We start from the raw sequence: 22,501 nt of genomic DNA, 5'->3' as shown, positions 1-22,501 counted from the left end.
TATATAAGAAAAGAAAAACACTCTGCTGGGGTTGGCAATCAGGAAATATTCCAGTCTGCTTTAGTCTTCTATATATTGTTCATCATTTCTGACCATTTAGAAAAGGGATTACATTAGCAAATGGTTTACAGAGTCCCTATTGCCCAAGGAAATCCAAGGTAGAGAAAATATTATAGCGTGGTGCCGCCATAGAGCCATCTCGCTCAATGAAGTGAGAGATCACCAGAGATAAAAGCCCAGAATAAACACTCTTGAGAAGAGAGATGTCAAATATTATCAAATAGTCAAATTTCTTAGAAAATCTCCTCTTTTTTCAAAAGTATTCTGGGGTAGACCCCACAGCTGAAGTAAAGGAGGACTCATCCTCCCTTTTTGTTAACAGGCTCAAATATAAACTAGGGAACTTATTACGAAAAAAGATTGAAATGTGAAACTATTTTTAGAAAATATATGATATGTGGCCAGATGTTTTTAGAGAGGCTTAGAGAGTAAACAAGCTACGGCTCTCTAGATAAAATTGACCCCTGAGATAAAAACTAGACTAAAAGGTCTTCTGTTAAGAATTGGAAGCCTGTAGGTAAAGAAGCCAGGAGAATAGTGCAAGTGAAAGGAGCACTGAAATAACAATTGTTCAATACTGGCTAAGAAGCTGAAGGACAATCCAAAATCTGTCTAATCATGGCCGCTCTGAGGGAGACCCGAGTCCACAAAGTCCCACAAAGTTCTTCGTCCTTCCTCTAAACTCCCAAGTGGAACAGTATAGCATTCTTGTTGATATTAATGTTCTCTAACCCTTCATCCTGCTACTCTGGAACATCAGAGCCTCAGACGAGTTTTGAAGTTGTCTAAAAAGCAAAATGACTTACAGTGAGAGAGAGAAGAATTTTGTCTCAATGTAAAAATGACTGACATGATAAAAGATGATGAAGAATTTGAAAATGTATGGTAATAATAGAAGCTTGGGGAGAAATAAACTTTATTTGGTTTGGTCTACTAGAACCACTCTAAAAACAGAATTTACAACAATTCTAAGTCTCAACCCATATCTGATACTTTGGGATCTCTGTTGGAGAAATATTCCTTTATTCTTTGTGGCACCTACAGATTTAACAGGCAGGATCTACTTCCAGAGAAAATATACTGCAGCCCTTTCATATTATCAGATTATAGCTGATGTGACATTAGAATACCTACACTAGTCTATAAAGAAATGACTCAAGGAATTACCAAAGATACTTACATGTGGAATCCTCCCCAAAAAGGTCAAACTCATAGAAACAGAGATTAGAAAAGTGATTTCCAGGGGTTGGGAGGTAGAGGAAATAGGAAGCAGTTGGGAAAAGGGTACAAACTTTCAGTTGTGAGATAATGTATAACATGATGATTGTGGTTGAAAATACTGTCTTCTATAATTAAAATTTACTAACAGAGTAGAAATTAAATGCTGTCACCAATATTTTTAAAAAAGATGTGAGGTGATGGATGTGTTAATTAGCAAGATGAGAAGAATCTTGCACAGTGAATATCGAATTATTACAACATATACTTTAAATATCTTATAATTTAATGTCAGTTATACCTCAATAAAGCTGACCAAAAAATTACCAAAGAAATAGCTATGGTCTCAGAATCCCCAAGGGTAAAAGACTTTACAGACAGGCTAACTGGAGCAAAGTCAATTAGAGTTCAGATTGATTCTTCCTAGATTTTCATAAATCTTTTTGTACTGACATGAAAAGGTTAGGCCGTGCACTAGGGGTGTTAAAAACATGGCATTGCCTGTCCCTTAAATCAGGAGAAGCCATGGCTTAGTCTCCTTGCTTCAGACCAATTATAGTCTTCCAGAAGTTAGTCAAAGCATCTTCAGATCTTGTGTTAGGCTCACCTTTAAATCTGATGTTACCACATGCAGTAAATCTCTATTGCTAAAGGAAATCACTCATCATTTTTCTAGTTAACTAAATAATTATAAACTATTGTCACTTTCTTTTTCTCATATTAGCATCTACTGGTATAATATTCTTTGAATATACAGAATAGTTCCAGTAATTGTTTTAATGTCTTTGTCTGTCAACTCTAATGTTTGTGTTAGTTCTGGGTCAATTTTGATTTTTTCATTATGGGCCCTATTTTCCTGCTTCTTTGGATGCCTGATAATTTTGCCAGAAATCGTGATTCTACCTTGATGGGTACCATATTTTTTGTATTCTTCTAAATATTCTTAAGCTCTGTTTTGGAACACAGGGTTACTTGGAAATGGGTCATTTGGGGCCATGCTGTTAAGACGTGTTAAGAGCAGAGCTGTGTTGACTCCAGGGCTCACTATTCGCTACTACTGAGGCAAGGTCCTGTTGTATACTACCCAGTGCCCGTAAATCACAAGGTTTCCAATTCTGGCTGGTGGGAACTGGTACTGTGTGTGTGTGTGTGCGTGTGTGTGTGCGCGCGTGTGTGCACACACGCACATGCGTGTACATGTGCGTGCATGTGCATGCTGGGCACTGTCACTTCTAACCCTTTTGGATGGTTTTTTCTCCAGCCTTAGGTAGATTCCTCAAAGGCATGTGCTGACCAGTACTCAGCTCAATACTCAGAGAGGACCTTGTGGACATCTCTGAGATGCCCCCTCTGTGCAGCTCTCTCCTCTCCCATACTCTGTCCTGGAACGCTTGCAGCCTGTGTCTCCCTGGACTCTCAATTCCCATTCCTTAACCCAGGGAACCCATCCTGATTTCCACTCCTTGCATCACAGCCTGAACCTCAAGGCTGTAAGTTGAGGCAACAATAGGGCTCACCTCACTTGTTCCCGAGTGCTTTGTTGCTTGATGTCCAGTCTCTTAAAAACCATTGTTTCATATTTTGTCTGGTTTTTTGTTATTTCAAATGAAAGTAGAGGGTCACAAAAGAAGCTAGTATATATGATAGACACTCTAAACGTACTATACAAACACTTCTAAGGTATCACAGAAATACTTTAACAAATCATCACACTAAATAGGCTGTTTTAACTATAATCTTGACTAGAAAGGATCACCAATCTAAGTCTATAATTCTCCTCTTGTTCTGGATGAGGATATTAATATACTTGGCATGTGACTGTCATGACAACACTCATTTGCAACCCATTAAGATGGATCATCTCTCCTGTGCAGCAACTGGGATCTTTGTCCCTATGCATAATTCAGGACCAAGGTTTTCAGTGCCACCCCAGGACCAAGGTTAATTGTTCTATGGGGCTCTTAGTTAGGCTGTTTCGAGATTCTGACTCCCCAATACCATCAAATTGACAATACCTCCTTACCTCCAAAGGGATAAATACTATAGGAGTTAGACAAGGAGGCTTTAACCAGCCTGCCAATCAGTGAGTCCCTCACTCTTGAAAGTCAGACATGGAAATGGACGCCCTCCAGGAAACTTGCCTCTGAACGTCAATTAATCAACAATAGTCTCACTCAAGTACAACACACCTACAGATGATGTCAACCCACTTAAATCTCTGAAACTCTTCCAATGCTTGAACTCCACGCTTCCTCAAAACCCTATATAAGGGCTTCCCTGGTGGCGCAGTGGTTGAGAGTCCACCTGCCGATGCAGGGGACACGGGTTCGTGCCCTGGTCCGGGAGGATCCCACATGCCGCCGAGCAGCTGGGCCCGTGAGCCATGGCTGCTGAGCCTGCGCGTCCGGAGCCTGTGCCCTGCAATGGGAGAGGCCACAAGAGTGAGAGGCCCGCGTACCGCAAAAAAAAAAAAAAAAAAAAAAAAAAAAAAAAAAAAAAAAAAAAAAAAAAAAACCCTATATAAGATCAGCAGTTTGCTCTGATCAGGGAGGCCACTGTCTGACTAACTTATCTCTCCCATAACACAGTAAGCAATAAATTCAGCTGTGTTTTTATATTTTTCAGTATTTTGTTCTATTTTATTTTATTTATTTTGGGCTGCATTGGGTATTCGTTGCTGCGCGTGGGCTTTCTCTAGTTGCAGAGAGCAGGGGATACTCTTTGTTGCAGTGCGTGGGCTTCTCATTGTGGTGGCTTCTCTTGTTGCACAGCATGGGCTCTAGGCACGCGGGCTTCAGTAGTTGCAGGATGTAGGCTCAGTAGTTGCAGCATGCAGGCCCTAGAGCGTAGGCTTCAGTAGTTGTGGCACATGGGCTTAGTTGTTCTGCGGCATGTGGGATCTTCCTGGACCACGGACTGAAGCCATGTCCCCTGCATTGGCAGGTGGATTCTTAAACACTGTGCCACCAGTGAAGTCCCCAGCTGTGTTTTTTTTAATATTAGATATTGAGTGGTGAGCTCATTAACCTCTGAGAGTCTTATATTTGATATTCTAATTTTATAATTGCTCACTTGATTTAGGTCCTAATACTATTATCAGCAGCTACCATTACTAGAGCATCAATTAAGCCAAGTACTATGCCAGCTGTTTACATACTTTAAATCTGAATTACTTAATCTGAAATGAGAAGATAAAGCTGAATTTATTGCTTACTATAGCAAGGGAGAGCTACATTGGTCAGGCATAATCTCCTGGAACAGAGTTGAATAAACTTCTTTGTAAATGTCCAAGGAAGCTGCAAATACAACCTCTGAGATATCTTATATACGAATAGAGATATGACCTTATAAAAGGTGTGCTAGTAATTACCCAGCATAGAAGGGTATATGTTTACTAGACAGTGGGAGAGTTTTTACCACTTTTCAGGTGATTGTATTTCCAGGGATTATCTACTAGATGTTAGACTAGGACATTTCACTGAAATAAAGTATCATATCATTTAGTTGCCAAATCATCCAGTACCTCATTAAATGCTTTTTGATAAAATTTACTTAGAACAATAGCCAAGTATTATGCAACAGCATCTCCTATCATACAACACACTAATATAAATTTATTGGGTGGAAAATGGGGAAAGGGACAAAAAAGATGGGGTGGTTCTCTACTGATATCAAAGAATTCATAAAAGGATAAATTCAGGTCCAAAATCTTCAGTCCACATCAAAGAGTTCATGTCCTGATGACGGTGGAAACAGCCCAGCCCTAGTTGCTGGGCTCAGGGAATCAGGGTGACGTAGCTGTTCTAAGTGAAGAAGCTCCTCTGTCAAGGACGTCACTTGCTCTTTAGTTCAAAATGACACTTCTTGGGCACAAAGTTTCTGTTTATTCTCCCATCCATGTAGAGCAGACTGATTGGATATGCTGTTGTGCCTTTTATCTTGGTCCTGTTGGAAAGAAAACACACCCCAAAACTGTTAGAAACTAACTGCAGAGCCGAGGACCTATTTTGTCTTTATGGATGTCATATTTTTTCACGATAGGTGGTTCTAAACCAGTCAGCTTGGGAGAGGTAGAACTTTTAAGAAAGAAATTCAGCTCATTGGTTTTCCAAACAGTAGTTTAAAGAAATCTACAGATTAGTGGAGAGTAGCTGGATGGAGAGAGAACTTGTGTAATTAGAAATCTGAGAAGGAACAAAGCCAGAATTGCTTAAGACAAATATTCCACCTCTTCCTGCCACCTGTTTTCCCTCTGCAACCGGTTTTTGGTCAGCTCAAGCCGTAGGTCATCGAGTTTGCACTTAAACCAGCGCCGCCGAGCTTCTTCCGGGTTAGCTGTTATCTGCACATACAAATGTTCTCATTAAAATTTACAACAAAGGAACACTTCAACTTTTTGTGTATTAGTTCAAGAGACTCTTTCTTTATACATTGTATAATTTAAAAGCTTTATTTCCCCCCACAATTAGCAAATGGGCTTCATATTAGTTTAACTGGAAGTTTTCTTCCTATAGTTGCCAGTTCAAGAGACTTTACCTAGATATTTAAAGACTCAAATTCTAACTGCATGGTCTTTGCAACCTGTTTGCATAATACACATCCTCCTATAGATGAGAGAATAATTTCTGAATATGGAGTTAAAGAATGAATGCAAACCTGCTGATTTTCATGCATTTGTTAATATTTCCTGGATGTGAACTGAGGTGAGAGGGCTCAGGAGAAAGTTAAGATAGGAGTGAAAGTACAAGATGGCATTGAAAATTCATTTGGTAGTTCAAACCACACTTTGAGTTCTGTTCTCTAAGACTAAACACTTCTTCAAGGTCCTGAACGGTAAAGCCTAGATTTTCCTGCTGTGCTTTATAAAAGTAATAGAATGAATTAGTAAAAACACTGGACCAGCTTAGTATAAATGGTATTCTTTTTATTTCCTTTATCAAAATATTTTATACTTTAGCTCCTAAGCACAAGCTTCCAAATGATCTGTTAGACTTGAAAACAGTCCCTCTAGTAGTCTGCCTTTGAAGATGATCTAGAATCAGTATTCATTTACTTGACAAATATTTACTAAGTGCCTATATGCACCTGGCACTTTTCTATGTATTGGGGATATTTTGTTATTTTGAAGGGAGAGCCAACAGGTTTCTATTATATATAAAGGTTGCTTCAAAATAGCTGTAGAACATATCCTCTAGAATAAAAAGTAGAATGACTGGTTTTTCCCCTTTGATTATGTTTCATGGACAGCATTTTCATGTTTTGACTCTGAGGTCTCAGAGACTAGTGTATTTCTCTCTTGCTTGGGAGAAGGCAAGTTCGATGAGAGCAGGGGCTTCGTCTGGCTTATTCACCCTATATCTCCATCACCTAGCACGGCACCAGCCATATAATAGGTCCTTTATAAATCTGTGCTACTATGTACTTGTCCCATATTAACCAGATCACAGTGTGGTTACAAAATAGTGAGATAATAGAGCTCTGCTTGTCATTTAACTTTTAGAAAGCTACAAAGCTAAAGTATTTTCCAGGTCTGTCTGTGCATCCTGACGACAGAAATACTCCCAATCTCCCCCCAAACCAAACCCCACTTTTCTCTTTATCAGAAGTGGAGGGAAAGATGCTTGAAATGACAATCATTGTACATCATGTCTCCTCTTGTATGGAGAATGAGAATGGAGCCAACATTTATTGAAACTTACTCCAAGCCATCTATCAGAGTAACAGTGGTACGTAATAACTTCCTATTATGGAAGTGGTAACTGATGAGTTACAGAAAGTAAATGTAACTTCCTTAAGGGCCCAGTAAGTGTCATTGTTGGCAAACTCACGAGAGGACTCCATATTCCTTTTAATTCATTCATTAATTTTTAAAAACATCTTTATTGGAGTATAATTGCTTTACAATGGTGTGTTAGGTTCTGCTTTATAACAAAGTGAATCCATTATACATATACATATGTCCGCGTATCTCTTCCCTCTTGGATCTCCCTCCCTGCCACCCTCCCTATCCCACCCCTCTAGGTGGTCACAAAGCACTGAGCTGATTTCCCTGTGCTATGCGGCTGCTTCCCAAGAGCTATCTATTTTACATTTGGTAGTGTATATATGTCCATGCCACGCTCTCACTTTGTCACACCTTACCCTTCCCCCTCCCTGTATCCTCAAGTCCATTCTCTAGTAGGTCTGTGTCTTTATTCCCGTATTACCCCTAGGTACTTCATGACCTTTGTTTGTTTGTTTTAGATTCCATATGGATGTGTTAGCATATGATATTTGATTTTCTCTTTCTGACTTACTTCTCTCTGTATGACAGACTCTAGGTCCATCCACATCACTACAAATTACTCAATTTCGTTTCTTTTTACGGCTGAGTAATATTCCATTGTATATATGTGCCACATCTTCTCTATCCATTCATCTGATGATGGACACTTAGGTTGCTTCCATGTCCTGCCTATTGTAAATAGAGCTGCAATGAACATTTGGGTACATGACTCTTTTTGAATTATGGTTTTCTCAGGGTATATGCCCAGTAGTGGGATTGCTGGCTCGTATGGTAGTTCTATTTGTAGATTTTTAAGGAACCTCCATACTGTTCTCCATAGTGGCTGTATCAATTTACATTCCCACCAACAGTGCAAGAGGGTTCCCTTTTCTCCACACCCTCTCCAGCATTTACTGTTTGTACATTTTTTGATGATGCCCATTCAGACTGGTGTGAGGTGATACCTCATTGTAGTTTTGATTTGCATTTCTCTAATGATTAGTGATGTTGAGCATCTTTTCATGTGTTTGTTGGCCATCTGTATCTTCTTTGGAGAAATGTCTCCTTAGGTCTTCTGCCAATTTTTGGATTGGGTTTTTAGTTTTTTTGATATTGAGCTGCATGAGCTGCTTGTATATTTTGGAGATTAATCCTTTCTCAGTTGCTTCATTTGCAAATATTTTCTCCCATTCTGAGGGTTGTCTTTTCATCTTGTTTATGGTTTCCTTTGCTGTGCAAAAGCTTTTAAGTTTCATTAGGTCCCATTTGTTTCGTTTTGTTTTTATTCCATTTGTCTAGGAGGTGGGTCAAAAAGGATCTTGCTGTGATTTATGTCATAGAGTGTCCTCTAAGAGTTTTATAGTGTCTGGCCTTACATTTAGGTCTTTAATACACTTTGAGTTTATTTTTGTGTATGGTGTTAGGGAGTGTTCTAACTTCATTTTTTTACATGTAGCTCTCCAGTTTTCCCAGCACCACTTATTGAAGAGGCTGTCTTTTATCCATTGTGTATTCTTGCCTCCTTTTTCAAAGGTAAGGTGACCATATGTGAGTGGGTTTATCTCTGGGCTTCCTATCCTGTTCCATTGATCTATATTTCTCTTTTTGTGCCAGTACCATACTGTCTTGATAACTGTAGCTTTGTAGTATAGTCTTCAGTCTGGGAGCCTGATTCCTCCAGCTCTGTCTTTCTCAAGATTGCTTTGGCTATTCGGGGTCTTTGGTGTTTCCATACAAATTGTGAAATTTGTAAGTTGCTTTGGGTAGTATAGTCATATTCACAAATGTTGATTCTTGCAATCCAAGAACATGGTATACCTCTCCATCTGTTTTTATCATCTTTAACTTCTTTCATCAGTGTCTTATAGTTTTCTGCATACAGCTCTTCTGTCTCCTTAGGTACGTTTTTTCCTGGGTATTTTATTCTTTTTGTTGTAATGGTAAATGGGAGTGTTTCCTTAATTTCACTTTCAGATTTTTCATCATCAGTGTATAGGAATGCAAGAGATTTCTGTGCATTAATTTTGTATCCTGCTAGTCTACCAAATTCATTGATTAGCTCTAGTAGTTTTTTGGTAGCATCTTTAGGATTCTCTATGTATAGTATCCTGTCACCTGCAAACAGTGACAGTTTTACTTCTTCTTTTCTGATTTGCATTCCTTTTATTTCTTTTTCTTTTCTGATTGCTGTGGCTAAAACTTCCAAAACTATGCTGAATAATAGGGGTAAGAGTCGGCAACCTTGTCTTGTTCCTGATCTTACAGGAAATGGTTTCAGTTTTTCACCATTGAGAACAATGTTGGCTGTGAGTGTGTCATATATGGCCTTTATTATGTTGAGGTAAGTTCCCTCTATGCCTACTTTCTGGAGGGTTTTTATCATAAATGGGTGTTGAATTTTGTCAAAAGCTTTCTCTGCATTTATTGAGATGGTCATATGGTTTTTCTCCTTCAGTTTGTTAATATGTTGTATCACATCATTGATTGATTTGCATATATTGAAGGATCCTTGCATTCCTGGGATAAATCCCACTTGATCATGGTGTATGATCCTTTTAATGTGCTTTAGGAATTCTGTTTGCTAGTATTTTGTTGAGGAGTTTTGCATGTATGTTCATCAGCGATATTGGGCTGTAATTTTCTTTCTTTGTGACATCTTTGTCTGGTTTTGGTATCAGGGTGATGGTGGCCTCGTAGAATGAGTTTGGGTGTGTTCCTCCCTCTGCTATATTTTGGAAGAGTTTGAGGATAGGTGTTAGCTCTTCTCTAAATGTTTGATAGAATTCTCCTGTGAAGCCATCTTGTCCTGGGCTTTTGTTTGTTGGAAGATTTTTAATTACAGTTTCAATTTCAGTGCTTGTGACTGGACTGTTCATATTGTCTATTTCTTCCTGGTTCAGTCTCGGAAGGTTGTGCCTTTCTAAGAATTTGTCCTTTCCTTCCAGGTTGTCCATTTTATTGGCATAGAGTTGCTTGTAGTAATCTCTCATGATCCTTTGTATTTCTGCAGTGTCAGTTGTTCCTTCTCCTTTTTCATTTCTAATTCTATTGATTTGAGTCTTCTCCCTTTTTTTCTTGATGAGGCTGGCTAATGGTTTATCAATTTTGTTGATCTTCTCAAAGAACCAGATTTTAGTTTTACTGATCTTTGCTATTGTTTCCTACATTTCTTTTTCATTTATTTCTGATCTTTATGATTTCTTTCCTTCTGCTAACTTTGGGGTTATTTTGTTCTTCCTTCTCTAATTGCTTTAGATGTAAGGTTAAGTTGTTTATTTGAGATGTTTCTTGTTTCTTGAGGTAGGATTGTATTGCTATAAACTTCCCTCTTAGAACTGCTTCTGCTGCATCCCATAGGTTTTGGGTCATCATGTTTTCATTGGCATTTATTTCTACGTATTTTGATTTCCTCTTTGATTTCTTCAGTGATCTCTTGGTTATTTAGCTGTGTATTGCTTAGCCTCCATGTACTTGTATTTCTTACAGATTCTTTCCTGTAATTGATATCTAGTCTGATAGTGTTGTGGTCAGAAAAGATACTTGATCTGATTTCAATTTTCTTAAATTTACCAAGGCTTGATTTGTGACCCAAGATATGATCTATTCTGAGTGTTCCATGAGCACTTGAGAAGAAAGTGTATTCTGTTGTTTTTGGATGGAATGTCCTATCAATATCAATTAAGTCCATCTTGTTTAATGTATCATTTGAAGCTTGTGTTTCCTTATTTCTTTCCAGTTTGGATGATCTGTCCGTTGGTGAAAGTGGGGTGTTAAAGTCCCCTACTGTGATTGTGTTGCTCTCGATTTCCCCTTTTATGGCTGTTAGCATTTGCCTTATGTTTTGAGGTGCTCCTATGTTGGGTGTATAAATATTTACAGTTGTTCTATCTTCTTCTTGGATTGACCCCTTGATCATTATGTGGTGTCCTTCTTTGTCTCTTGTAATAGTCTTGATTTTAAAGTCTATTTTGTCTGATATGAGAATTGCTACTCCAGCTTTCTTTTGATTTCCATTTGCATGGAATATCTTTTTCCATCCCCTCACTTTCAGTCTGTATGTGTCCCTAGGTCCTAAGTGGGTCTCTTGCAGACAGCATATATATGGGTATTGTTTTCGTATCCATTCAGCCAGTGGATGTCTTTCAGTTGGAGCATTTAATCCATTTATATTTAAGGTAACTATCGATATGTATGTTCTTATTACCACTTTCTTGTTTGGGGTTTATTTTGTAGGTCTTTTCCTTCTCTTGTGTTTCCTGCCTAGAGAAGTTCCTTTAGCATTTGTTGTAAAGCTGGATTGGTGGTGCTGAATTCTCTTAGCTTTTGCTTATCTGTAAAGGTTTATTTTCTCCATAGAATCTGAATGAGATCCTTGCTGGGTATAGTAATATTGGTGGTAGGTTTTTCCCTTTCATCAGTTTAAATATGTCTTGGCACTCCCTTCTGGCTTGCAGAGTTTCTGCTGAAATATCAGCTATTAACCTTATGGGGATTTCCTTCTATGTTATTTGTTGCTTTTCCTTTACTGCTTTTAATATTTTTCCTTGTATTTAACTTTTGATAGTTTGATTAACGTGTCTCGGCGTGTTTCTCTGTGTTTATCCTGTGTGGTACTCTGTGCTTCCTGGACTTGCTTGACTATTTTATTTCCCATGTTAGGGAAGTTTTCAACTATAATCTCTTCAAATATTTTTTGAGTTCCTTTCTTTTTCTCTTCTTCTTCTGGGACCCTTATATTTGGAATGTTGGTGTGTTTAATGTTGTCCCAGAGGTCTCTGAGACTGCCCTCAATTATTTTCATTCTTTTTTCTTTATTCTGCTCCCTGGCAGTTATTTCCACCATCTCATCTTCCAGCTCACTTATCTGTTCTTTTGCCTCAGTTATTCTGCTACTGATTCCTTTAGAGTATTTTTAATTTCAGTAACTGTTTGTTTGCTCTTTAATTCTTCTACATCCTTGTTAAATGTTTCTTGTATTTTCTCCATTCTGTTTCCGAGATTTTGGATCATCTTTACTATCATTACTCTGAATTGTTTTTCAGGTAGCTTGCCTATTTCATCTTCATTTATTTGGTCTTGTAGGTTTTTACCTTGTTCCTTCATCTATAACATATTGTTTTTTGTTGTTTCACTTCTTTTTGATGGGTGGTACTGCATTCCTATCTTACTGGTTGTTTGGCCTGAGACATCCAGCACTGGAGTTTGCAGGCAGTTGGATAGAGCCAGGTCTTGGTGCTGAGATGAGGACCTCCAGGATGCCTCACTCCCATTAATATTCCCTGGGGTTTGAGGTTCTCGGTTAGTCCAGTGGACTTGGAGCTCCCACCACAGGAGCTTGGGCCTGACCTCTGGCCTTGGAACCAAGATCTTGCAAGCTTTGTGGCATGGTTAAAAAATAATAATAATAATAAGAGAAAGGAAGAAAAGGAGCAGAGCAGCACAATATCAAAGAATAAAAAAGAAAATAAAATTAGAAAGATAAAAAATATATTAGAAAATATAAACTATAATTGCAACAACTGCAACAAGGTAAAATAAAACCACAACAGAAAAAAGAAAAAACAATGGGGGGGGCCTTACAAGCCAAAAGGAGAGAACAATAATAACAAAGTATAAAGAATAAAATAAAATTAGAAAAATAAAAGATTAGGAAATATAAAAATATAAGAGAATCAACAATGAGTCAACAAGGTAAAACAGAACACCAATCTGAGACGAAAAAGAAAAAAAAAGCCATAGCTATGGCAGGGTGGGGTTTAGGCAGGGGTGGAACTTAGGCAGGGGTGGGGTTTAAGGTGGGGCAGGACCTAGGCTCAGGACCCCCATAGCAGGAAAAGGCCCTGAGGGTGGGGCCTAGGTGGGGTGATGTTCAAGTGTGGGGCAGGGCTTAGGACGTGGGTGGAAGGAAAGGAGGACCTCTGGAGTATGGAGTTCTGGAGTTTGGAGGTAAGGCCCTGAGTGAGGGTGTGTGGGTGGGATTTAGGCCCAGTGCCTTGGAGGGGGTCTCAGAGGAGGTCTCTGAGTGTAGAGGTGGGGCCCTGGGTTAGGGGGTAGGGGCAGGGCTTGGGCTCTGCACAGTAGGAGGGAGGCTCCAAGGATTAGGCCCAGGAGCCCAACAGGGAAGGCACTGGCCCTGTTTCCTTCCATGCATCTGTGCCCTCCCCCACTGTCTCTGCCAAGGTCTCCCCCATCCCCGCTGGACCCATAACCATGGGTGAGTCCCGCTGGGTGTAGGAACTCCTCCCCTCCCCCAGCCACCCCTCAGGGGTGCCGGTCCCAGACGTCCAGCCTTTACTTTTGCTCCCCCTTCCCTCCCTCCCGCTCCCTCGGGACCCGCATGACTGGAGGCAGCCTCAGTGTGCAGAGCGTCAGGCCTCGGATCTTAGCAGGTTCCTGGGGTCCAAGTGGGCAGGGGAAACCTGGCCATGCTCCCTTTCGATCCTCTGCCCTCCCAATGTTTCCCCAATTTCCCCCTTTGGGCATGGGATTCCTTCCCCTCCCCCAGCTGCCCCTCAGGTGCCAGTCCTGTCCCACCTCTGCTTCTCCTCCCCTTTCACTCCCCCCATGCCCCACGTCCTATCTGGTTGCTGGGGGTTCCTCCCATCCCCTTAGGTGTCCGTGGTGCCCCACCAGTGCCTGGTAGGTGCCCTAGTTGTGAGGAGACGTGAATTCCACGTCCCCCTAGTACACCATCTTCACTCTGCCCCCCCATATTCCTTTAATATACCATTCTGACAGTCATATTATCATGTAATTTAATGGCTACAAAAGGGATAAACTGGCAGCAATGTCACTGTGATACCTTTAGCTTAAGAATCTCTTTTTTTAAAATTTTATTTATTATACAGCCGGTTCTTATTGGTTATCTGTTTTATACATATTAGTGTATATATGTCAATCCCAATTCCAGGGATTTCTGGAATTCCAGGGACTTGGACTACCAAGTTAATATTAGTCAATATCAATCAATATTTTAGGATTCTATGATGTCTCATCAAGACAGAATCTTTTTTTTTTTTTTTTTTTTTTTTTTTTGTGGTACACAAGCCTCTCACTGTTGTGGCCTCTCCCGTTGCGGAGCACAGGCTCTGGACGCGCAGGCCCAGCAGCCATGGCTCACGGGCCCAGCCGCTCTGCGGCATGTGGGATCTTTCCGGACTGGGGCACGAACCCATGTTCCCTGCATCGGCAGGCGGACTCTCAACCGGGTGGACTCTCGCCACCAGGGAAGCCTGACACAGAATCTTTAAAACTATTCTTTATAAGAGGCTATACTGGGCTTCCCTGGTGGCGCAGTGGTTGAGAATCCGCCTGCCGATGCAGGAGACACGGGTTCGTGCCCTGGTCCGGGAAGATCCCACATGCCGCGGAGCAACTAAGCCTGTGAGCCATGGCCGCTAGGCCTGCGCGTCCGGAGCCTGTGCTCCGCAACGGGAGAGGCCACAACAGTGAGAGGCCCGCGTACCGCAAAAAAAAATAAGAGGCTATACTGAGTAAGGTATTGGTTCTTGCCTTTTGCACTCCTGACAACTGTGTTACTGAAAGATATTACACTGACTTGTGTTTCAGGGTCATCGTGTCTGAGGAAGCTTGTCTAAGTTTTCATGTCCGTGGGTCTGGCTCACCTGTTCTGATTCCACACTAGCTTCTTTCAGTTTATTCTCTGTTGCCTCTTTACATTTCTTCAGGTGTCTATTACTTTCTTCCAATTCCTGAAAACATGATACAAAGATTTTTTTACAAACTCCCAATGTACTATATATGGAAGAAAAAGCTTCAATATTGTAATAAATGAGCAACCAAAATATGAAAGTATGATGGGGTACTTTCTAACTCCAGGTGCTACCAGACTATAAGATAAAAACTATTATTTTCAGTTTAACCTACAGTATACATTTGTGTATATGATGACAGATTCTCCTGAGAAAAGGCGATTAACATCTCTTTCCAGAACTGGGGAATACTTTTCATAGCAGACAATCTCTGCTGGAAGGCAAGAGCTTGATGGTCTCTTGAAGTCCCTTTTCCGTAATAAAATGTGCTTTTCATTAGGTTGGGAGTAGATAAAAGTCCTGTAATGGCAACAGATGTATCTGAGCTACGGGGAAGAACCAAGGGGTGTAAGGTTCCTGAAAGACTATGAAGTTCAGAAGGCTTACTTAGTCACTAGTACTTTGCATATGGGAGCTTTAGCCATTCTTTAAAATTGAGTACCATATTTATTAAGTTGAACATGAAGACAAGGTGCCATAGTCAAAGCTCCAGGCTTCATTCCTAGATATGATCCTAAGGACTTAGCTAAGATGAACGACTTGTAAGTTTGTCTTCTTCTGCAGAGCCTAGAAAATCCAGGTGCCCTCATGCTGGGTTTTGCACCTGGCCTTTGCTGGTAATCTCTGAGATGACTCTTAGGAACCCTTTTACCTGGCACCGATGCTCCAGCTCCCGCCTCCTCTTCCACTCTGCCTCGAGCTGCAGCTCTTGCTGTTTATTCCGAGCTGAAATATCATATTGGCTCTTGGCCAACAGCTGCATCTCCTTCCGTAGGTTAGTCATTTCAGATACAAATTTCTGGATACTCAGTGACTGGTAGGGCACAAAGAGGGAGACGGTTGGTGAACCTGTCCAAGTTTGGGATTTCATGTGAATGGTAAACAGAGTGTGTGGAAATCATCTACCTGTTCATAGTTTTCTTTCTGATAGTGATCCTTAATTAGCTCCATTTGCCTCAATTCTGTTTCTATTTGCTGAAAGTAAATGTGGATATAACATAGAAAGATGATCAGTGGAAAAACTGGCTTGCTCTTTTTGCCTATAGGCTGACAGAAAGAATCCCACATGAGATCCACAGTTACCACTTCCTGCTGGGCTCTCCTTCCCATCCAGCCCCCTGACCCTGAAAGAGCAACGTCTTGTACAGTCACTGTGGAAGAGACAGCTGGGGAGCCAGAATGTGACACTGGCAGCTAATGAGAAACCAAACACTGACGCAGCACTATCTCTGCGGGAAACAAAGTCTCCCACCACCTCCCCCAGGCAATCTGCCCACTTCCCAGGTGTAGCTGTAATTCCCAGAGGTCACGTGGTGGTAGTGCTCTGAAACCATCTTCCCCAGACACCACTGCCTGCCTGGACCCCCATCAGATACTAAGGAGGTGAGAGGAGAGTAAGGGTTTCTCATACAACCTTCATCCTCTCTATATTCTGAGCATTATTCGCCATAGCTGACAAGTGGAGCTTAATTTGGGCCTTTTGATTCTCTATTTTCTCCTTGTTGCTGTCCAGTGTCTTTTCCAACTCGGTAAGTTTCTGCTGCAGCTCTCGGTTGGTCCGGGATACTTCCACTGATCTGCAGTTGGCTTCATCAAGGGCTTTCTTCAGCTGTGGGATACAAAGGGAAAATTAGAACATTTTAACCTTCCATTCAGTAAGAGAAGCTTATGTTTAGCTGTGCCCCTATATTTTATTCTCTTTAGACCTTTCTTTTAAAAAGGTTAAGTGATGGGACTTCCCTGGTGGTCCAGTGGCTAAGACTCTGCGCTCCCAGTGCAAGGGGCCCGGGTTTGATCCCTGGTCAGGGAACTAGATCCTGTGTGCCACAACTAAAGATCCTATGTGCCGCAACTAAGACCTGGCACAGCCAAATAAATATTTTAAAAAGGAGGGTAAGTGAGGCAATAATAATAAGTAGATTTGTGGAGAAACACTCTCAGTGATTTTCATAATTTTTAACACTAAAGAACACAATTTTTCTTAGAACAGATAATGTAAATGTATGTTCATCATTTGCTTTCTAAGAGCATGGCTTTGGAATCAGACAGAAGTTAAAATCTCAGCTTCACCACGCACTAGTCAAGTAATTTCAGATAATTAACTTCCCTAAGCCTCAGGGTTCATCACTGGAAAAGTATGTGAATAGCCTACTTCATAGGATTCATGTAACAGTTAAACAAGATGAGGCAGAGAAGGAATATAGAGCCTGGCACACACTAATTGCTCCGTGATTATTGCTATCCTTTGAAGGTTTTTTTTTTTTTTTTTTATAAAAAGCTTAAGCTCGTCTCTTTCTGTCACTTGTGACCTCATGTATGGAGAAGTGAAAATACATTATATGGCAGTTTATGTAAATACACCTATCAGTTATTGACTACCCTTGCATGTATTTTTATAATATTGCTTTTTTTTCTATTGAGGTATTGTTGATTTATGATATTAGTTTTAGGTCTATGACATAGTGATTAAAAATTTTTATAGATTATACTCCAGTTAGTATAAACTACTGGCTATATTCCCTGTGCTGTACAATATATCCTTGTAGCTTATTTACATAGTAGTTTATACTTCTTATGAATATTGATTTTTGTTTAGAAATTTTAATAAACTTGTCTAGTGGAAAAATAACATAGTGATTACTATTAACAACAAGACAACAGGCCCACAATGAAGTCACTTATGCTAAGCGTTATGTCACCAAACTGAGACTTAATTACAGTTTAGGCTCTCCCGGAAAAGGACTCTTAAACCAGTCAACCAGGAATCGCCTGATCAGCATTAGTTGAGTAATCTGCCTGACAGACCCCAGCCATCTCTTTTTTTTTTTTTTTTTTTTTTGTGGGCCTCTCACTGTTGTGGCCTCTCCCGTTGCCGAGCACAGGCTCCGGACGTGCAGGCCCAGCAGCCATGGCTCACGGGCTTAGCTGCTCCGCGGCATGTGGGACCTTCCCGGACCGGGGCACGAACCCCGTGTCTCCTGCATCAGCAGGCGGATTCTCAACCACTGCGCCACCAGGGAAGCCCCAGCCATCTCTTAAAGGAAGTAAATCTGCTACTAGTAACTAGTCTACTTTTTTGCCTAGTATAACTTCCTTGTTCCTGCTCCCCTCTGCCTATAAGTCTTTCATTTTATACAACTCCTCAGAGCGCCTTTCTATTGCAAACGATTGCATACTGCCTGATTCAAATTGATTTTTGTTCAAATAAACTCAATTTTATTATTCCTCAATTTATCTTTTAACATTACTTAAATCATTTTACAGAGCTCCCCCTCCTCCTCATATGCCCTTAAATGAGTACCACTTGATTTTCGGCAGCTGAGAAGGGAGAAGATAGGAGGGTGGTATTCTCTGTGGCTGGTAAGTATTTAACATGTCAAAGAAAAAAGTCAAAATTATTTGTTACCTTTTCTCTTTATACTAGCTCATTCCTTCAAATCCTAACATCACACTACATTGTTAGTCTTTTATTATCACCCAACTAAATTTCTGTTAGATATTCCACCATTACCTTAATCACAGCTTTGTCAAAACTGGGTAAGCCCTAAAAACTAAGCCTCAAAACCACCCCGGAAAGCAGTGTGATGATTTCCATTTGATTGAGGAAGCTGAGACTCAGAAGTGAAGTGATCTGCACGGGTAGTAAATTTACACATTGCTAATAAGAGGCAGAGCTGGGAGTCTTAAACGGTGCACCCTGAGCCCACCCCTGCCACTAACTGCTCAAGACATCACACTCGTACTGTTCCTTGGTCTCTCCTGCACAAGTTCACCATCTTTACTGATCCCTGTTAAAAGGATTTAAACTTTTAAGTATTCTCAACAACTGTCTCTGAATAAAGGTACTTTTAATTTCAGTGCCCGTTTTGTTTCCTACAGAAATTATTTTTATAATATTTTTAACACTTATACAGTGCGCTTTCAATTTACAAAGCACCATTTAAATAGCTGAATCTGATCTTGTGACTGTGCGCTGTCAGTGCAATTGCTAAATGTGCTAAATTTGGCAAAATACAGACCAGCCACGCCAACCAAGTCTTGGACTTACTTTAATTACTCCCTCCCCTTTGCTTATGATACATTTAATGTCTGATTTTTCTATTAATTAAAATGGATTTTTGATTTGATTGTTCTCTATTTTCAACAGAAACACTTTGCTTGGCTCTAATCATCTGAAGCCCAAAGTAACTGCTCTAGTTCCCTTGAGCCTCCATGTTTCCAGTTTCTCTTCATTCTTACCTACTCTCCACTGCTAATAGACTAACCTACCTAAAATTGTGCTCATAGCCTTCTCAGAAACCTACAGTGCTCTACTTTTACCTAATACTTTCCACCCATCATTCTGGTAGTCAAGGCCCTCTCCCAGCTGGTCTCATCTAAGCTAACCCCTTTTTCTCAGAAATTTCCTGAAGTCTCTGCTCTGATCAAGAGAGGCAAATCCTTTTTCTTTGCTCACATGTCAATTTATTTTTGTAACTAAGCTTTGTTCATCCTCTTCCATAGAGAGTCGCAGCCCTGCCAGTCTCAACCCTGTATAATTTCATCAAGCTTCCCTTCTTCTTCGATCACCCAACCAGCCTAAAACAAACTTTCCCTTACTTTTTAATTCCTTTAAAATTGTACACAGCTTCTAGCTATCCAAGAAACATTTTCTGATGTCTTCCTAGTTGTCTCATGAAAAGAGTGGAGATGACAATTAAATAAGGGGTCATTTAGCACGGACCACATCTTCTGCTGTTTTTACTTGTGCCTCTCAGGAGGAGGTAGGTGCATGATGGATGCTAGTTAAGTGAATTGAGGAGACAGGTGATTTGCTATCTGTCTAGCAGATGGCGGTCTCCTCCTTCCTCTTTCCCACTCAGTTATTATTCTCCAATGGGAAGGCTGTCATCAAGGCATTCCTTCATTGGGCAGATAGCTGTATATCAGAAACTTTTTGTCTGTTAATTTACAAACAGCTTAGAGATGTATCTGGCTTGCTGGCGAAAGGGGGATTAGAAGAGCCAAAGAACAACTGTAGCCATTCTCAGAAATCCTGTAGCTGGTTCTCCTCTTCAAAGGCATTCACCTAGAGGGAGACTTCTGTCACTTGCCTCCATACCTCAGTCACTTCTCGTTGTGCTGCTTTCTTTGCAGTTTCTCTCTCAATTTGAAACTGCTTTCTTAGAGCATCTATGCATTCAGCATGCGATTCTGCTTCTATTTTGGATACTTCATTCATCCGTCCTCTGTTTTGAAAAAGAGAGATGATAAATCACCTTTAGAAAACATCTTAGGAGGTGTCATTTACCGATGAGAAGCAGATCAGTCACCAGGTAAAAATCACTGATCTGGAACTCATTAACAGAAGAAGAAATAAGCATTTACCTACAGCATTAAAAAACAAAAAGTCATTCAATATAAAGAGATCCACCCAAAAGAGTGAAACACATACTCTTGTTTTAACCAATACTGCGTAGTCTTGACCCAGCAACGTTTCACCAGAATATAAAATTTGTACGGATTACAAATATGAAAAATACCTTCTTGGCTTTAGCTTATACTTGTCTGCTATATCAGTATGTTCACTACGTGAAAGGAATAAGGATCCATGTGCACAATGCATTTCCCTTGGGTATAAATTTTCATGGGATGTTATTAATATCTAAATCCAATTTGCCTAGATAAAGTTTAACAAAAAACTCTAGTGGCTTGACCTGAACTTGATGGGTTTGACCTAACTAATCTCAGGACAAAATTGAAAACAATGAATGGTTTAGCAGCTGCTTCAATGGAATTATCCCACTCCTGGAGGGGTTGGAATAACGCATATAATCCATATATATATATATATATATATATATATATATATATATGTGTGTGTGTGTGTGTGTGTGTGTGTGTGTCTGTGTGTGTGTGTGGATTATATTTTATATTATATATATATAAATGGATATACATATATATAATCCATATAACCCATAATCCATGCTTCTGTTTCTCCTTTTCCAAATCATGCTTTTAAAGGACACATAAGGGCTTCCCTGGTGGCGCAGTTGTTGAGAGTCCGCCTGCCGATGCAGGGGACTCGGGTTCGTGCCCCGGTCCGGGGAGATCCCACATGCTGCGGAGCAGCTAGGCCCGTGATCCCACATGCCGCGGAGCGGCTGGGCCCGTGAGCCACGGCCGCTGAGCCTGCGTGTCCGGAGCTTGTGCTCTGCAACGGGAGAGGCCACAACAGTGAGAGGCCCGCATACCACAAAAAATAAAAATAAAAAAAAATTTTAAAAAAAAAAGGACACATAAGCTTCTGACAGAAAAGGTTTGGAAGAAACATGTCAGTGTCCCTTCCAACTTGGTTTAAACCTTCGTGTACGGAAGAAGACCGACACTAGTGGCGGAAGAGCTGAAGAGGAGCGTACCCCAGCCAGCTGATACCTGCTCTGCTCAGCTGTGCCTGCTTCCTTCACATGGCTCTGCTGGGAGTACTAGCTCAAAGTAGGGAAAAAGGGTTTAACTGGTTTATGTGAATTAGCCACACTTACTCTCCCAGAGGCGCTTCCCTAATTTCACTGTGACTATACTGCCCTTACTTGAAGGTTTCCAAATACTGTCGCTCAAGTTCTTTCTTTTCCAATTTCTCTTGAACATGATGATCAAGTTTTGTTTGCAGATGATTATTTGTCTGGAGAGTTTGCTCCATGCTCATAGCCAGTTTCCTGTTTTCTCTAGCTACATCTAGAGCTTTTTGTACAAGCTCCACCTGAAAGAGAAGAAAGAAGACTATTTTTAATTCCACTGTAACAGATACAACAAGTCCATAACACTGTATATTCACTCTTTAAACTTTGAAACAATAATTATTTGGAACCAGAACCAAAGGCTCCAGATGCCTGGAATATACATATGAGAACTTATTACAGACAGTCCTTGGAGGACTCATAGAAGGTGATGGGAAGGGTATGCTCCACTGGTCACTAGAGAGTTTTGGAAAATAGAGCCAACTTATTTATCCTAATTTCTAAAGTTTTAAACCAGTTAAACTCCCCTTCTGGATCCTATGACCCTCTGGTCTCACTGCCTAGAGAGATAAGAACTGGCAACTGTTCCTTGTATATCCTTCTAGAAAAAGCTTTTTATAGGAAATATCTATTTTATATGTGTGCATACATGTAGATACATATTCATGTGTGTATACACCTATAAACACAGGTGAGTATGCCTCCTTATTTAGTGGGATCACTCTAGCTACTTCTGACTAAAGTTATGTTGTTTTCTAAGCCCTTTAATTTCACTTATGCATTCATACATGAAAAGAATGCAGACCATATAAGACAAAGAGTCAGGCATAATTATTGTCCTGGTTTGCCAATAAATGGTTCACTGTAAGATCGCAGACCCATTTCCCATTTGGAAATATGTCACTGTTCAAAACTCAGACTTGAATGGAAAGGAAATTTACCCAATTGTTTTACTCTGTTTTTCCAAAATAGCAATATCCCAATAAAATAAAAAATATCAACATTATCATCTATAAAAACCTGGCTTCAGGGCTTCCCTGGTGGCACAGTGGTTGAGAGTCCGCCTGCTGATGCAGGAGACACGGGTTCGTGCCCCAGTCCGGGAAGATCCCACATGGCACAGAGCGGCTGGGCCCGTGAGCCATGGCCGCTGAGCCTGTGGGTTGGGAGCCTGTGCTCCGCAACGG

General features: G+C 40.5%; 1 protein-coding gene and 1 long non-coding RNA gene across 2 annotated transcripts in view; one reads left to right on the top strand and one right to left on the bottom strand.

The window, feature by feature from the left end:
* The window catches only part of LOC136793612 (uncharacterized), a 42,952-nt gene that overhangs the window by 17,918 nt on the left and 2,533 nt on the right, over positions 1 to 22,501 (top strand). The window contains exon 2 of the long non-coding RNA XR_010839157.1: positions 18,079 to 18,174. This is a non-coding gene — a long non-coding RNA (uncharacterized lncRNA). The remainder of the gene's footprint in view (positions 1 to 18,078; positions 18,175 to 22,501) is intronic.
* The window catches only part of LOC131750422 (coiled-coil domain-containing protein 150-like), an 83,923-nt gene continuing 66,232 nt past the window's right edge, over positions 4,811 to 22,501 (bottom strand). The window contains 9 exon segments of the mRNA XM_067026489.1: positions 4,811 to 5,151; positions 5,153 to 5,223; positions 5,507 to 5,620; positions 14,668 to 14,754; positions 15,467 to 15,628; positions 15,721 to 15,789; positions 16,229 to 16,423; positions 19,916 to 20,042; positions 21,387 to 21,556. Of these exon segments, the coding sequence (XP_066882590.1) occupies positions 5,112 to 5,151; positions 5,153 to 5,223; positions 5,507 to 5,620; positions 14,668 to 14,754; positions 15,467 to 15,628; positions 15,721 to 15,789; positions 16,229 to 16,423; positions 19,916 to 20,042; positions 21,387 to 21,556 (1,035 nt within the window). The 3' untranslated portion in view covers positions 4,811 to 5,111.

This window comes from Kogia breviceps, chromosome 2, assembly GCF_026419965.1.
Source record: "Kogia breviceps isolate mKogBre1 chromosome 2, mKogBre1 haplotype 1, whole genome shotgun sequence".
Taxonomy (NCBI): domain Eukaryota; kingdom Metazoa; phylum Chordata; class Mammalia; order Artiodactyla; family Physeteridae; genus Kogia; species Kogia breviceps.
Note: the sequence above shows the minus strand (reverse complement) of the source record. Positions and strands in the feature narration are given on the sequence as shown.